This window comes from Protopterus annectens, chromosome 4.part1, assembly GCF_019279795.1.
Source record: "Protopterus annectens isolate FY-2018-M chromosome 4.part1, PAN1.0, whole genome shotgun sequence".
NCBI classification, from domain to species: Eukaryota; Metazoa; Chordata; order Ceratodontiformes; family Protopteridae; genus Protopterus; species Protopterus annectens.
In genome coordinates this window covers 374,432,259-374,448,819 of record NC_056734.1, presented here as the reverse complement: position 1 = coordinate 374,448,819, position 16,561 = coordinate 374,432,259, and the positions used below count along the sequence as shown (strand labels likewise).

At 42.8% G+C, this 16,561-nt stretch overlaps 1 protein-coding gene across 1 annotated transcript in view; it reads left to right on the top strand.

Moving 5' to 3' along the window:
* Positions 1–16,561, top strand: part of AP2M1 (adaptor related protein complex 2 subunit mu 1) — a 1,300,958-nt gene that overhangs the window by 94,695 nt on the left and 1,189,702 nt on the right. Inside the window, exon 5 of the mRNA XM_044070763.1 lies at positions 447–597. Coding sequence (XP_043926698.1) covers positions 447–597 — 151 coding nt within the window. The remainder of the gene's footprint in view (positions 1–446; positions 598–16,561) is intronic.

Sequence of the window (16,561 nt, the reverse complement as noted above, 5' to 3'; positions counted from 1 at the left end):
TGACTGCAGCAATGTGGATCCTCTAACATCTACATTTATGGTAGGTACAAAACTGTACTTTATAAAATACAAGAGAACTCTGAACCAACGGGCATAGGGATAGGAGTCGCAACAAGACCACAGAAAAACCAATCCCACTCTGCCCTGAACAAACCAAGGATGATGGTAGTCTCGCACAAAAAAAAAAAAAAAGTGGATAAATGTGTACCTAGCTGAATCCTTCAAGGGTGCAGTGGATTCCAAAGGGGTTGAGAATGAGCAAATTTCCTAATGGACTCCTGGTGGGGTAACCAGAACATTATGAACTGAGTATGTTCGATAGACACGGTATTGAAGTGTTGCACTTTTTATTATTAAAATTAATAGTAACAAAATTAATTGTTTACTGGATGAAGTTGATAAATTTAAATGAAACTTTAAATGATGACAATTTTTTAAATTTTGAGTTAAAATACGATAATGTTTTTAACAAAATTGAACAGCAGGTGAAAGACAATGCTATTAGAAAACAGAAAAAATTAAAAAGGGATGAGTCAGAATATCGACAAGGAAGCATATGTGCTCCCCAGAAGTTATTGTGGGGAAGGAGTGGAAATGGTTACTGAAGTGAACCCAAACAATGATTTGGGTTTAGGAAGCCACGACACGAGAAATACCAATGGTGAAGAGCTCAACAGTGGGTATAATGGTGAAAGTGATGAGGTGTTTGATCATGACTACCCCCCATTAAGAAGATCTGAAAGGATCCAGAATAGAGATCTTGGCAGACCTTTTTTAGGGGGTCCTCGGACACCCCGTGGGAGGCCACAGAGGGGTCAAAACTTTTTGGAGCAACAGGAACAACAACAGATACTAAGGGGAAGCTGAGATTGGGAATTAGATCAGGATAGACCAGTCAGGGAAAGTTTACAGCTTGAATGGTTTTAGTATATATAGTTATACTGAACAACCGATTACAGCAACACATTTTTCCCTATTTGAGAAAGGGTTTAAATTTGTGCCATCCAAAAAACCGAGGATTTCTCAAGTGATCACTGAGTTTAAATTGTACATTTGAAAATTAAATCTTCAAATGCTTTTTCAGGAAAGGGACGATGAGCACATGATTTTAGCTAATAGATTTAAGAAAAAAGTCTTTTTAATCCCCCCATTGAATTCGTTTCTGGCTCATTTTGATAGTTTGTACCAGGGAGATTTTCCAAGAGTTTTATAATTACAAGGATTATTTTTATTATTTAACGAGGGAAGAGATGTTACTTTTAAACTCCTTGAGAGAGACAAATGTTTTACGGGTTATGAAGCTGGACAAAAGGGGGTGGGGTAGTACTGGTAGAATCCATGGATTATAAGAACGGTATTACAAGTGTACTAAAAGATACTGAAGTACCCGGTTGCTTCTGTTAACGAGGTAAATATTTTGCACAGAAGAGTACAATGGTTCCTGGAGGATAGTCTACTCCAGGGTGTTATCAATGAAGAGCTTTTTAACTTCCTGCAGACCAAATTTCCCTACATTCTGATAGTCTGTGGCATCCTGAAGGTGCACAAGGACATTCAACACCCTCCTTATAGACTCATTGTGGCAGCACAGAATAGTTCCACACATTCTTTGGGAGTTTTTATTGATAGGTTGTGTAAAAAAAAAACACTTTTTTTTAAAAAGTATCAACTATGTTTTAAACGACTCGTGGGATTTTTTTTGTCCAAGGTCAAACATGAATTTTTTGAGGAAACCTCTGGTTTCTCAAGCATTGATGTAGTGGATCTTTTTGGCTCCATTCCTCATGACATGGGTATGGAACCTTTCCATGAAGCCTTATTGGAATATAGCAAGTTGAATCCTAGTATGATTAGTTTTGTGATGGAAGCTATGGAATGTATTTTAAATAACTACTTTGTTTTTGAGGACTAATTTTACAAACAATTGAGAGGGGTAGCAATGGGGTCAAGCTGCGCCCCGATATTTGCCAACTTGGTAATTACTATGTGGGAAAAGAGATGCATCTTTGGAATGAAATATGCAGAGCGCTGGTTATTGTACTTAACGCTGTTTGGATGATGATCATTCTTTGGAAAGGGGATTTGTATATTGTTAATGAATTTTTTGGGTACATAAACAGCATTTGTGATTATTTTCAATTTACCCACACATACAATTCTCACTCTAATTACTTGGGCATTTGCTTGACCAAGGATGTTGAATTGAACTCATTTGTCTCGACAGATTATTGTAAACCCATATATTCTAACAGTTTTCTGAGGTTTGAGTCGACACCCTTTTTATATTAAAAAGAATTTGGTTTGCGGGCAAATGATTAGGGGTGCAAGGATGTGCTCAACTAAACTTTTTTTAAAAAAGCATTGGCATAACTTTCCCACGTTTTGTGAGTAGAGGCTACCCCGAAGATTGGGTTTTGTACCTTTGGAGAGAGGTGTTGGATGGATGGGGGACTAGACATACCCTGTTACTGGGTCAATAACATTCTTTTACCAATACACCAGAGGGGGCAAATGGTCTGTTTTCCAACTCCATGGTGTTGGAATTTGGTTCTTTTGGGAGGAAAGTTCAGGGTATCCTTTCCAAAAATTGGGTTATTGTGGAAGGGAACGACAGTCTTACAAACTCGCTGGGTAATGGTTCGCTTTTCACCAGTAGGGTGGGTAAGAATGTAAAATTTTTACTTGAGCACCCGTGACTACACACAGGACATCGGACAGGGACCGGGAAATGTGGTAGATATAAACAGTGTTCCTTTATTCTTGAAAGTGTGGAAATTCGGTTGGGTGATCCGCCACAGAAGGTGAAATTGTTATACGGTAACTCAGATGACTGGGCTGGTTTATATTGGTGTTTGTCAGGGCTGTAACCATTTTTACATAGGGAAGATGGAAAGATCCCTTAGGAAGAGAATTTACGAACACCTGTATGCCATTGAAACACACTGTATGCCATTGAAACACAAATAAGAATAATGCCCTTTTCAAACACTCACAAATTTGTCCCAATTTTCTTGGTTTTAAATTCTGTATACTGGATATAGTTAGGTAAAATGTGAGGAGGGGGGTGACTGTGGGAATGAAATTGAATCGAAGGAGTAGGAGTGTCAACTTGCACTGAATGCCACTGAACCCCCTGGTATTAACGATCACTTATCCTTGTTGCCCATTTTAAAGCAAAGGGCTAGAATTTTGTATAACATTTACGTCTACTTATTTTTAAAGAAAAAACACCTGGTGTATTGACAAACAGTTGTTTTTAAGAATAATTTTATTTGTGACACACTGTTGCTTTTATTAATTGATACAGGAAATACAATAGTATTTAAGGAAGGAAATGACATTGCAACTTCGGTTTTGAAAAAGTCTGTTGTATTACAGACGAAAGCGCTTACCTATTTGAATTGATTCATCTATTTGAACTGATTTTAACGTAGTCTTGTTTTGGATTGTTCCAAGTTTTCTACAACTATGGTCCATTGAGGACGGATTTACTACTTCACATTAATTTTTTTTGTGTGTGAAAATACAAGAGAAACACTTGTGTTTTATTCAGAGTTTAAAAACAACATTAATGTTTAAGTGGGTGTACTTTCAAGAATGGTTTAAGGCTAGAAACTCCATTTAAACCAGGAAGTTTCTCTGCATTCAAGAGCAAGATCCATTTCTGATCAGCCCTTTTTGTTTTATTAGATGCATCACCCCCTCTAATGCCAATGTCCAAAACCTGGAGTACAAATGACTTAAGTGTGTTCTGAGCCATGCAAACCAATGTTTTGTGCTAAGCCATTTGTGTCTTTCTGGTTCCTAATGTCCCTGTAGTGTTCGAGAATCCTGTCCTCCAGTGGTCTGTTTTGCCTATGTAGAAGGCATGACAGACTTGGCAGCTTGCAAAATAGACAATATTAGAGTTCTGCAGTCAGCATAACTTTAAAATCAAACTATTTTAAACGTGAGGATATGTGTAGGTTGAGCCCGTTAAGTATATACTTACAGGCTGAACATGATCTACAGGAAAAAGTCCCATGCCTAGTAGACTGAGGCCCTTTGATACAGAGTTGTGATTTATAGCACAAAATATTTCTTCAAGGACTTACTGTTTTTAAATGCAAAATGTAGTGTGCTGTCTGTAGTCCCTTTCATTTCATCTATTGTGTGTAGGATATTCCAATTCTGTTTAATGACCTCACTATTTATTAATGTCACTAGAGTAAGGACGAGAGACTCTAAAAGTATCTCACAGTTACGGCTGCTTGTGGAGCATCAGGTGGGGTATGGTTGCCAAAATAGGCTCTACATTTCCTTCCCTTTCTTCCCATGCAGCATTAATTTGTGAATCAATCTCTGCCTCTTTGTAGCCTCTATCTAAAAAGTCACTCGAGTGTCATGTGCTAAACCCAACTGAATGTTATTGTTGTGCTATCTCATTCCTCTGTGAATCTGCCCTTTTAAAACATTGAGTGACATGCTTGGGATGCATACTATTTTTGTGCAGGAAGTTCTCCCTAGTGGTTTTTTTGTAGACACTGGTATTCATACTGATTAGGTCTCCTTTTGTTGATCTTAACATCCAAGAACTCCACTTCTACAGCGGAATATGTAAAGGTAAATCTTAAACAGTAGAACCATGCAAGTAGTTGATAAATTCATTCAAAAGTTCTGACGAGGCAAGCCAAAGCAGAAACTTATAGTCTACAAAGTGCATGTACCAAACTTTGTTCTTTTCGTAATAGTTATGTAACTGACAGCATTTCTCCCATTGCACTAATGCAAGGTTGGCATAGCTATTGGCACAGGCTGTGCTCATAGCCACATCAACCTTCTGTAAGTAGAACTCATTCTCTAACAAACATTCTCCAGTACAAGCTCAAGCAATGTACAGAGCAAATTCACTTTCTCATTTGTAAAACGGCTCCTGTCATTCAAAAAAGCTCTGACGTTCTCTACTCGCCAATCGTTGAATCGCTGTAAATAGTGATTCTGTGTCGAGTAACAAACAATCTTTAGACAATGTAGATACTTTATCAAACAGTTTTTAGATAGAAAGGACTTGGTGTCTTTTAGGACTGTCACATTCATCTAGAAGTGGATGTAATTTTTTTCTCCAAAAATTGATAGGGGCTCTGTGTTCCAACCCTTACCAGAAACAATAGGTCTCATGGGTGGGCACTCCCAAGTTCTTATGTATTTTAGGAAGCCCATAAATCATAGTAATAAGGGGGTGCTCAACATTAAAATAAACTCTCAGAAATGAAACCTCTCATGAGTAAGTCAAACATAAAATAAACTTTTTCCATAATTCCTGTGACAGTAGTTCTAGGAACTAGTAATTTCATCATAAAATTTTCTCATTTGTGTTTAATACAAATCTTTGTCAAGTACAATACTGCCACCTTTATCTGCAAGCCTAACATCTATTGAGTGCATGTTCTTTAACTCAAGTAGAGAGAATCATCTGGTGACATGTTTGAAAAAGAGGTTTGATACTCACTCTAAACAAATCCCTAAACTTTTTCTCACACAGAGAAGTGCTTCTACCATAGGATGAGGTCGATGAATAAAGGTACTGGGTTTTTTAAATTTGGTAACATTAAGCTGAGAGTCAAAAAAAAAAAAAAAAAAAAAATGACAAGACCAATGGTTAGACCACAGCTGAAGATAAAAATGGAATAATCCACGTCAGGAAATAAATCACTTGCAGCTTCACAGTAGGGCCCTTTATAAAACCAAAAGTTGTAACTGAGATGTAGTAGTCTAGGTAGGAAACGGTTCACTTGCAGTTTCACACCACTTTATTAAATCAGCTGACTTAGATCGCGAAAGCGCTTACTCTTGTTTAATAAAGTGGTTCCCATGACCAGGGATCTAGGGATACATTCTCTGATGGATCCTATCCGTACTCCTGAAAGGACGCATGGCTGTCCTCCTCTAGAGGTAGTTGGGGGGGGGGGGGTGATTTTTATCCCTACACCAGGGAGTCTGGCTAGAAATGACAAGAGATGCATGGGTGCAGAGGATATCTCGAGGTTATAGAATACCATTTTCCCATCCACCCCTGCTAGTAGTAAACGGACTCCCCAATGTTCCATCCAATCAGAGAGGAAATAGCAGCAACAGAAATAAGCAAGCTGCTAGAAAGGGTCATCCAAGACCCCCCCCCCCCAGACCAGATAGTCCAGAACTTACTCCATATTCTTTTTAGAGCCAAAGAAAATGGGGGACTAGTGACTAATTTTGGTTCTGTGCAGTCTGAGTCAGTTAGCTCAGTACACAAATTTCCAGTTGGCTACGGTTCAGTCTCTCTTGCCTTTTTCTGCACAAGGATGACTGTATAGATCTTTAGGATGCATACCATCACATAAAAATGAACAGATTGGTCCAAGAGATATCTATGCTTTGGCTGGGGGCCAGTCATTACCAAATGAGAGCTCTGCCCTATGGTCTCACCACCTCCCCCCAGGGTGTTTTACCAAGTATATGATAGTAGTGGCACTCACTTGAGACTGTAGGGATTCAGGGTGTTTACATATTTGGATGACTGACTCATAACTGCTTAGGCTAGGCATCACCTGATTAAAGTTCAAGACTACGTGCTCCACTTAGAAACCAATTGCAACAAATCTCATCTCATACCAGTGCAGATATTGGAATTCATATTTGACTAACTGTGTTAAGCAAAGCAAACAGCCTCTATCCCTATGTCCAGAGTTCAAACTGTTCAGTTCCAGGTCAGAAAGGTAATTCTAAATTCTTCTTTCAGCTTGACTGATTCTCCAGGCCTTGGGATCCATGTCAGTGGCAATTTTCCAAATTCCGTTGGCAAGGTACCATATGAGAATTCTTCAGTGGACACCCAACTCAGTGGTCCATTTTCCATCAACTGTTCAGTCGGATCAAAATAGCACAGGCTTGCAAGAATTCTTTTATGGTGGGTACACTGCAATCCTGTACAAGTGGGTCGTCCCTTTGTTCTTCCCAAGGCCATAGTGACTACAGACTCCTCCCAGATTGGGTTGAGGGGGCAGATGTTCTTCATGTTTCAGTGTTGCAGTCATCACATTTGGGTTATCCCTGCCAGGGTAGCCCTCAGCCGACCCAAATACCAGAGGCTTAGTATTTCTGCTTCTGTTGCTTCAGGACTAACATCAGGTCATCAGTAGTATAAAGTAAGGCAGCTGACGCCATTACATCCGCCTGCCTTGCCACGGAGCCCGAAGCAGTTGCATGAGTGCAGGTCGGCCGTTACCTGAGTTTCATCTTCCGAACTGAAGTCTTCTAAAGGTAAGTACCCCATTGGGAATCTTTTTTTTTTTTTTTTCTTGCACTATCCAATGTCAGAAAAAGTTAACAATTGTCTTGCCTGTGGAAAGCAAATACCACACCGAGACTTTCATTCTTACTGAGTCACTTGCTTAGGCCCAGACCATGATATCCCCAGCTGTCACTTTTGTGCTTTGTTCAACGCCAGAACTGTATGTCGTCGGGCCCTTATTGTAGCTAGATATTTTCGATTTTCTGAAAAAAACGTAAAGATAAAGACAGAGACTGCACAGGTCCAAACTTACTGACTACGCTTCTGTTAAGCTAGTAATCAGTTCTCTGGTCCTCAGTGAGGTGCTTTCGCAGCCCCTGATGCCCGCTTCTGTAGATTCGCAGGCCGCTACCAAGACCCTTTTGGAGTCTGGTATGCCGCAAAACTCTTCTTTGACTAAGGATCCTGCGGTTGTCTCTTGCTTGGATGGGTCCAGAGCTGCTGAGCAGCCACCGGCTTCCGAGGAAATCCTTCACACTACTGATTCTTGACGGACTACATTCACGTCTACCGTTCTTTCGAAAACTACTGACTTTCTTAGGCCTAGGGTACGAACCACACCGAAGAAACCGATGACCTAATCTCAGGCACCTGATTCCTTGCCTCGGTCTCAAATTTTTAAAATGGTGGAAGAGCTTATGCTGATCAGGGGAAGCCAAGCTACCCCTTCCAAAAGAAAGAGATTAAGGATTTCTTACAGGTCCAGCCACCCAGGTTCAGCAAGCATTGCTCCTCCAAGCAATGGATCTTTCCTGCTCCCACCAGGTCAGTTCAGCCCAGACCCTGTGGAAGCAGACCCCCCCCCCCCCGACAGCAGCCACAGGAAATGCAGAGATGTTCATCGTGTTTCAGTGTTGCAGTCATGACTGTAGGGTTCTCCCCTGCCGGCAGGCAGCCCTCTGTCGGCCAGAATCCCAAAGTCTGGGTCCGGCGTCTGCTGTTCATCCATGCTCCCTGATGTCAGCGCGCCAGGAGTACAAAGCTGACAGCCGACGCCATTTTCTCCAGTCTTTCTTGCCGTGCGGTGATAGCAGTTAGCAAGTGCCGGTCAGCTGACTCTTGAATTTTTTCTGATATACTTCGGTCCGAAGACTTTCTTCTCCACTCAAAGCCAAGTACCCCGTTGGGGAAACTTTTTTCTTGCTCCACTCCGATGTCAGAAAAAGTTAATAATTGTATTTCATGTGGGAAGCAAATACCTCATAAGGATTTTCATTCTTACTGTATTCCTTGCTTAGGCCCTGACCACGACGTAGCTAGTTGTCGGTTTTGTGCTAGATTCAATCGACGTACAATTCAGCGAAGGTACGATTTTGCTTTTCATTACTTCGGTAGGCGCTTTAACTACAAAATGTCGTCTGATACGGTCCCGACTACCGGAGTTCACAAATGTTGCAAGGATAAAGACAGGCTTCCGAGGTCCAAATCTGATGATAGCGCACAAGCGGAGCCAGCTTCAGGTTCGGCCGTCGTCAGTGAGGCGCTTTTGCAGCCCGTCGGCCATTTCAGAACAGACGGCCGAAACGGACTCTCATGAGGAGCCAACCAGGCCTTTGAATATTTCTGTTGCAGGACCTTTGGACAATGCTCCATCGGATGGGTCCAGAGCCGCTGTGCAGGTACCGACTTCCGAAGGGGTTTTCAGGCCTACTCGGCTACTAATAAAGACAAAGCCAAAGACAAAGGCAAAGACTCCTTCTAAATCAAAGACTTCAACACAGGCCTCTTGGACCGGTTCCCAAGTCACAGAAACAGTTACTCAAGATGGCGGAGGATTTACTTACTAGGATTAGGGGTTCACATCCCCGTCCAGACAAAAGGCCAAGGCAGGATGTTTATTATGATTCCTCTGATCAGGCTTCCGTTTCCTCAGTTTCTTCTGCTCAGGAATATTCTTCTTTTCCTCCTTAAGAGGATTCTGATGCTGAAGAATCCATTCCTTCAGCTTCTCCCCCTGAGGATTTCTCTTTTGGGGAAACTTTGCATGAAATGAGGGAACATTTCCACTGGGAAGGACAGGAGTATTCGGAATCCAAGAAAAGACTGAGGGATTTTCTTCTTCTTCTTCCCCAACATAGACCCCTGGCTATTCCTCCTGTTTTGGATATTGTGGATGATGGCTAACTTAACCCCTGATTCTTTTCCTCCTGCCCCTGTTAAGCCTGATAGATATTACAGGGTTCCTGATTCCCATCAGTTTTTATACAAGAACCCTTCTGCTGACCCTGAAACCATTTCTCAGGGTCCTAAGGGAGTTAGGCCGCTTCTGCCAAAAATCCCATTCCTACTGATAAGTATTCTCGATCCTTAGAAAGATGGGGCAAAAAGGTGTACACTTCTGCTACTTTGTCCATTAGGGCTTTAAACTGTCAGTTTCATATGCTTAAATACCAGCAATTTCTGTTGTCCGTCTTAAAACAAAGGCTTACTTCCATTTCTGCCTGTGCAGATGATAAGGAATTACATGACTTATTGCATGCCACTGAACAGGTTGGGAAGCATGGTTTACACTGTGGTTTTGATGCCTTGGACGCTTCTTGTAGGGCTGCGGCCTCTGGCGCAGTCATTGGAAGGCATGCATGGCTAAAGGAACAAAATTTACCTGAACAAGTAAAGGCTAAATTATTGGATGCTCCTGTTCAGCATAATGTTTTGTTTGGATCAAAAGCTGAAAAGATGGAGGATAAGGCAAAATCCATGCAAACAGTTAAAGATTTCTTACAAGTACAGCCACCTAGATTTAGCAGGAATTGGCCTTCAAAAATTGGTCCTTTCCCACTTCAGACAGGCCTCAGGGGTAGATAGACGCTCCAGAGGGAGGCCTCAAACACGAGCTGTTTATAGACCAAGACAGTGGACTGCTTCCACCCCTAGGGGAGGAGAGGACAGGTCACAGTCTCAAAGGAAACAAACTCAATGACTCCCTCTGTTGGGCTACAGGAACTTCTTGCCTGGAAGCCCCTCTCAGAGGAAAACTCTCTTCTATCAAAATTGGACTCAAATAACCCAAGACAAATGGGTTTTGGATGTGGTTTTAAGAGGTTACAAATTCCATTTTTATATCTTGCCAAGGCCAAGCGGATGGCCAGACCTTCCGAAACATCAATGGACGGAGGCCTTAAACCAGGTGGAAGCTCTTTTGGCTATGAATGCCATAGAACTGGTTCCTCTTTCAGAGATGGGAAAAGGTTTTTACTCAAGGCTCTTTCTAGTCCCAAGGAAGCAAAACTCATGGAGACCCATTCTGGATCTGTCGGTCTTGAACAACTTTCTAGAGATTCCAAAATTCAAGATGCTTACTCTACAGCAGCTACTTCCAATGCTGTCCAAAGATGCATGGACGGTAACTTTGGATTTAAAGGAGGCATATTTACACATTCCCATCAGGCAGGATCGCAGAAAATACCTCCGGTTCAAGGCCGGATCGAGGCACTTTCAATTCTCTGCGCTGCCCTTTGGATTATCTACTGCGCCCAGGGTCTTCACCAAATGCCTGGCTCCAGTAGTAGCTTACTGCAGACTCAAGGGAGTTCAAATTTACCCTTATCTGGACGATTGTCTAATTCAGGCAGACAGCAAGGATGTCTTACTCCAGCATCTAGAATTTGTACAGAGCCTCCTCAAGTTCCTGGGATTCTCTGTAAGCATTAAAAAAGTAAAATTTGACACCATCACAACAGAACTTTTCTGGGTGCACTTCTAAACTCCACAACCCAAATGGCATTTCTGACATCCGAAAAACAATTACAGCTGGCTTCAACTTTCAGAACCTTGGCAACTCTAACTCAACTATCTGCAAGGAAATTCCTGCAGGCTTTGGGTTACATGGCCTCCTGCATCTTTCTCGTACCATATGCAAGACTACACATGAGGAAAATACAATGGTACCTAAAAATGTATGGTCTCAGCATTGCCACAGTTTAGACATACTGATCTCCGTCCTTCCTTGCCTTCAAAAGGAATTTCTTTGGTGGTCCAGGGCATGTGCTCTAAACCAAGGGAAACCCTTCAGTCTGCCTCCTGCCCATACGATTCTAACTACGGACGCCTCTGATTATGCTTGGGGAGCCCATTTTCAGGGCAATTGTTTGCAGGGCCTTTGGACAAAGGATCAGAAGCACCTGCATATCAATTTAAAGGAAATGTTAGCCGTTCAGAAAGCTCTATTGGCCTTCAAGAATCTTTTACAACCAGGACAACTGCTAATACGGACAGACAACACCACAGTTATGTGGTACATAAACAAGCAGGATCTCATTCCTACCCCCTTTGCAGACTAGCCATGGATCTATGGAACACAGCTCTAGCGTGCAATCTGGATCTTCCAGCTCAGTTTCTACCAGGGAAACAAAACTTCCTGGCAGACAGTCTGAGCAGAAACCTTTCGGATCCACACGAGTGGATGCTGGACACCAAAATATTCAGGATGATAACAGCAGTCTGGGGATGTTCTCACATAGACCTCTTTGCATCCCATCTCAATCATCAACTACAGAATTTTTGCACCAGGACTTTCCACAGAGAAGCTTGGAAAGTGGACGCCCTGTCATTCAGTTGGAGGAACCTCTCTGGGATATGCCTTTCCGCCTCTTCCTCTTCTTCCACGGGTTTTATTGAAGATAAAACAGGACAAACCCAAGATGATAATCTTGCTGGCTCCAAATTGGCCTCGGCAGTTTTGGTATCCAACTCTAAAAAAAACACCTATGCCTGGAGCCCCCTTGGGTTTTACCTCAGTCTCCGAACCTTTTGTCCCAACATCTGGGTCAGGTTCTACACACTCATGTCAGAACTCTCAGCCTGGCGGCCTGGTTAATCCAGGGCTTTTGATTTCTTCTTTACTACCCAAGCAGGTTATGGATGTCATTTTAGAAGCCAGACGTCCTAGCACTAGAAAATCTTATGCAGGAAAATGGAAAAGATTTTGTTCCTGGATGCAGGCTCAGGATTCTGATCCTCTTCTTCCTAACATTACTTTAATTTTACTTTACAGATCTCTTACATAAGGGTCTCTCTTTCTCTTCCATTACGATACATGCCTCTGCTATTTCTGCTCATTATAATACAGACCCTCCCATCTTTTCCCACCAGTTCATGAGACAGTTTCTCAGAGGAGCTAAGAACTTAAGACCTCCTAGATCTCCTCCCATTCCTGCATGGGATCTCAACTATGTTTTGGAAAAACTAACCTTGCCTCCTTCTGAGCCTGCTGCCTCTTCTGACTCCCAAGTTTTTATCTTGTAAGACAGCTATCCTGTTGGCCCTAACCTCTGCCAGGAGAGTTTCAGAGTTACAAGCTCTTATGGCTGTGGAACCTTATATTATTTTTCATCAAGACAGGGTATCTTTGAGGAATAATCCTACCTTCCTGCCTAAGGTGGTTTCCAAAGTGGCTTTAAATCAAACTATCCACTTGCCTACCTTTTTCCCCACTCCTCAAAATAAAGGGGAAAGGATTTTACATTCCTTGGATGTACACAGACAACTGCGTTTTTACCTGAACAGAACCAAGGACATCAGAAAATCAGAAAAATTGTTTTTCTTATGCTTCAAGTTCCCAAGGTAAAGCCATTTCAAAACGGACCATTTCTAAATGGATTGCTCATGGAATCAGATTTTGTTCTTACCATGGGAAAGCAAATCCCAGGGAGTATACGGACTCATTCCACCAGAGCTGCTGCCACTTCTGCGGCCTTCCTCAGGGGAGTTCCTACCAAGGACATTTTGGAAGCTGCAACTTGGAGTTCACTGCATACTTTTTCTAAACACTACAATCTACCTCTCTACTCTACGTCTAGGGCAGGCTTTGCCTCTGCAGTCTTGCAGGGCCTTTTAGCCGCCCCTTCCTCTTTGACCACCTCCCTTTCTTTCAGCTTTGGGATTCTACCCTACAGTCATGACTGCAACAGTGAAACACGATTAACATAGTACAGTTGTGTACACCTACCATAAATGTAGATGTTAGAGTGTCTTCACTGTTGCAGTCTGGGTTTCCCTCCCTCCTGTCCCCTCTTATTTTTACTTTTGTGTATTTCCCTTTTTCACCATTCTTCTGAGGTGTATTTGCAATAGTTATGGGACCTTTTTCGTTTTGGGACTCCTGACATCTGGGGCAAGAAAAACTGGAGAAGATGGCGTCGGCTGTCAGCTTTGTACTCCTGGCGTGCTGACGTCAGGGAGCATGGATGAACAGCCGACGCCGGACCCAGACTTTGGGATTCTGGCCGACCGAGGTCTGCCTGCCAGCAGGGGGAGAACCCTACAGTCATGACTGCAACAGTGAAGACACTCTAACATCTACATTTATGGTAGGTGTACACAACTGTACTATCTAAACAGTGGACTTCCACTTCAAAAACTGAGTTCTAAGCCACCCCCTTATGGTAAGAACTCACAATGAATCTCCTCCCCCACCCCCTCCCCTCAGCCCACCTTCACTTACCCCTAGGAGGAAAACTCTCCTTTCATGCAAGCACCTGGGCCACCATTACCAAAGCCCGCTGGGTTCTCAACATAGTGTCCAGGGATACAAATTTTCTTTCCACACCATTCGAACTCCAAAAGGGTTCCTTAGATCTTCCTCCAAATCAGTGGGCAGAGGTGCAAAAGCAAGTCCTTTCCCTGCTGTCTGGGGGCAATAGAGCACGTTTCTGCAGAACAGAAAGGCCAAGGTTTCTACTCCAGACTTTTTCTGGTACCCAGAAAAGAGGGCACCTGGCACCTCATCCTCTATCTGTTCATTCTAAACACCTTCCTGGTGATACCAAAATTCAAAATGCTCAACCTCCAGCAGCTGCTACCCATGCTCTCCAAGGATGCTTGGCTAGCCACCCTAGACCTAAAAGAGGCCTACCTCCACATTACTATCAGGGAATCATGCAGGAAATATCTCAATTTCATGGCAGGATCCCTACACTTTCAGTACTTGACACTTCAGTTTGGATTATCTACTGCTCCCAGAGTTTTCACAAAATGTCTGGCTCTGGCCATTGCCTTTTGCAGACAAAGGAATATCCAGATTTACCTATACTAATTCAGGCAGACCGCCAGGAAAAGCTGCTCAAGCACCTGGCCTTTGTAAAGTTACTACTAGCCTCCCTAGGTTACACAATTAACCAAAAAAAAAAATCCAAACAGGTACCCACCCAAAGGATTATATTCCTGTGAGCAAGCCTGGACACAGCATCCCAGATGGCATTCCTTGCACCAGAAAAGCAAGCTTTTCTGACAGCCTGCTTCTCTCAACTAGTCACCAGACCCCAGATGTTCATGTTTCACTGTTGCAGTCATTACATTTGGGTAATCTGCTGGCAGGTTGCCCTCAGTCGGCCTGAATTCCAAAGTCTTGGGTCCTGCATCGTTTGCTGTCTTCTCTTCCATGACGTCAGGGGTGTAAAACATGCAGCCGACGCCATTTTCTTTAGTCATTCTTGCCACGCGGTGTCCGAAGTAGAAGTATTTCGCAAGTGCCGGACGGCCGACTACTTAAATATTAGAGTTTGAGTTTCAGAACCAAAGTCTTCACTAAAGCCATGTACCCCGTTGGGGAAACTTTTTTTTTTTTTCTTGCTTTTTACCGATGTCAGAAAGTTAATTGTATTACTTGTGGGAAGCAAATAATCTCATAAGGATTTCCATTTATACTGTATTCCTTGCGTAGGCCCTGATCACAACGTGCCTGGCTGTCTGTTTTGTGCTAGATTTAACCATCGCACTATCAAGCGTCTGTATATTTTTGCTTCAAAATATTTTGGAAACCGATTTAACTACCCAGAAATGTCGTCTGATAGCAATCAGACTACCGGAGTACATAAAAAACGCAAAGAAAGGACAGAGAAAGGCAGTCGAGATCCAAAACAGATGACTAAGCTTCCCCTAAGCCGTTCGCCGGTACTCGGTGGGGCACTTTCGCAGCCCCGGATGCCCGTTACCTTCAAGTCGCAGGCCTCTACCGACACCCATGTGGAGTCCAGCATGCCGCAAGATTCTCAAGGTATTTGACCGATAGATGCATCTCCCTCGGATGGGTCCGGAGCCGCTGAGCAGTCACCGGCTTCTGAGGGTGTATTCAGACCTCAACATTTGTATATCAAACACAGCTGCAAAGTCAAAGACAAAAGCAACTTCTAAAACCAAAAAACTGAAACCTGAGCCACGTGCACAGGCCTCTATGCCTAAAAAAAGATGATCAAAATGGCTGAAGACCTTATTACGTTGATCAGGGGTACCCATCCCCCTCCAGATAAGAGGCCTAGGCAAGACACTGATAATGAATCTTCAGCTCAGGTTTCTATTTCTTATAATTCCTCTTCTGATAAGGAATTATCTTTACCTCCCTATGAGGATTCTGATGCTGAGGAGTCTATTCCATCTGCATCTCCTGAGGATTATTCATTTGAAGAAACCTTGCATACTTTGAGGGAGCATTTTCACTGGGAGAGTCAAGACTTCTCAATCAAAAAAGAGGCTCTGATTTCCTTCTCCCTCAGCTCAAGCCTTTAGCCACTCCCCCTATTTTAGACATTGTGGATGATGTGTTTCGGAGTCGAGCCTGACCCCTGACTCTACCTCCGGCTCCCAGTAAGCCTGACAGATATTACAGGGTCCCTGACTCGCATACGTTTTTTATTTAGAAACCCTGCTGCTTATCCAGAAACTATTTCACTGGGTCCAAAGGGAGTTAAGTCCTCAACAGCAAAAAAAATCCTACCCCCTCTGACAGAGATTCAAGGGCACTAGACAGATGGGGAAACAAGGTTTATACATCTGCAACCCTTGGCAATCAGGGCCTTAAACTGTCAATTTCATATGCTTAAGTACCAACAACATGTTTTCGGATTGCTGAAACAGAAAATGATTTCAGAATGTGCAGAAAATAAAGAATTGCAGGAATTATTGCATGCAGCTGAACAAGTTGGAAAGCTTACTTTGCAATGTGGTTTTGATTCTTTAGAGGCCTCCTGCAGGGCTGCAGTTACTGGATCTGTGATTAGGAGGCATGCTTGGATTAAAGGAACAACATTTGCCTAATCATCTTAAAGCTAAATTGCTAGATGCACCTTTACAGCATGACTCTCTGTTTGGTATTAAGGCAGAAGAGGTTTTAAAGAAAATGGAAGACAAAGCTAAGTCTATGCAAACTGTTAAGGACTTCTTACAAGTGCAGCCACCAAGATTCAGTAGACACTGGCCTACAAAAAATTGGTCCTTTCCTGTGTCAGAGCTCAAAGGGGCAAATCCAGACGCCCGAAG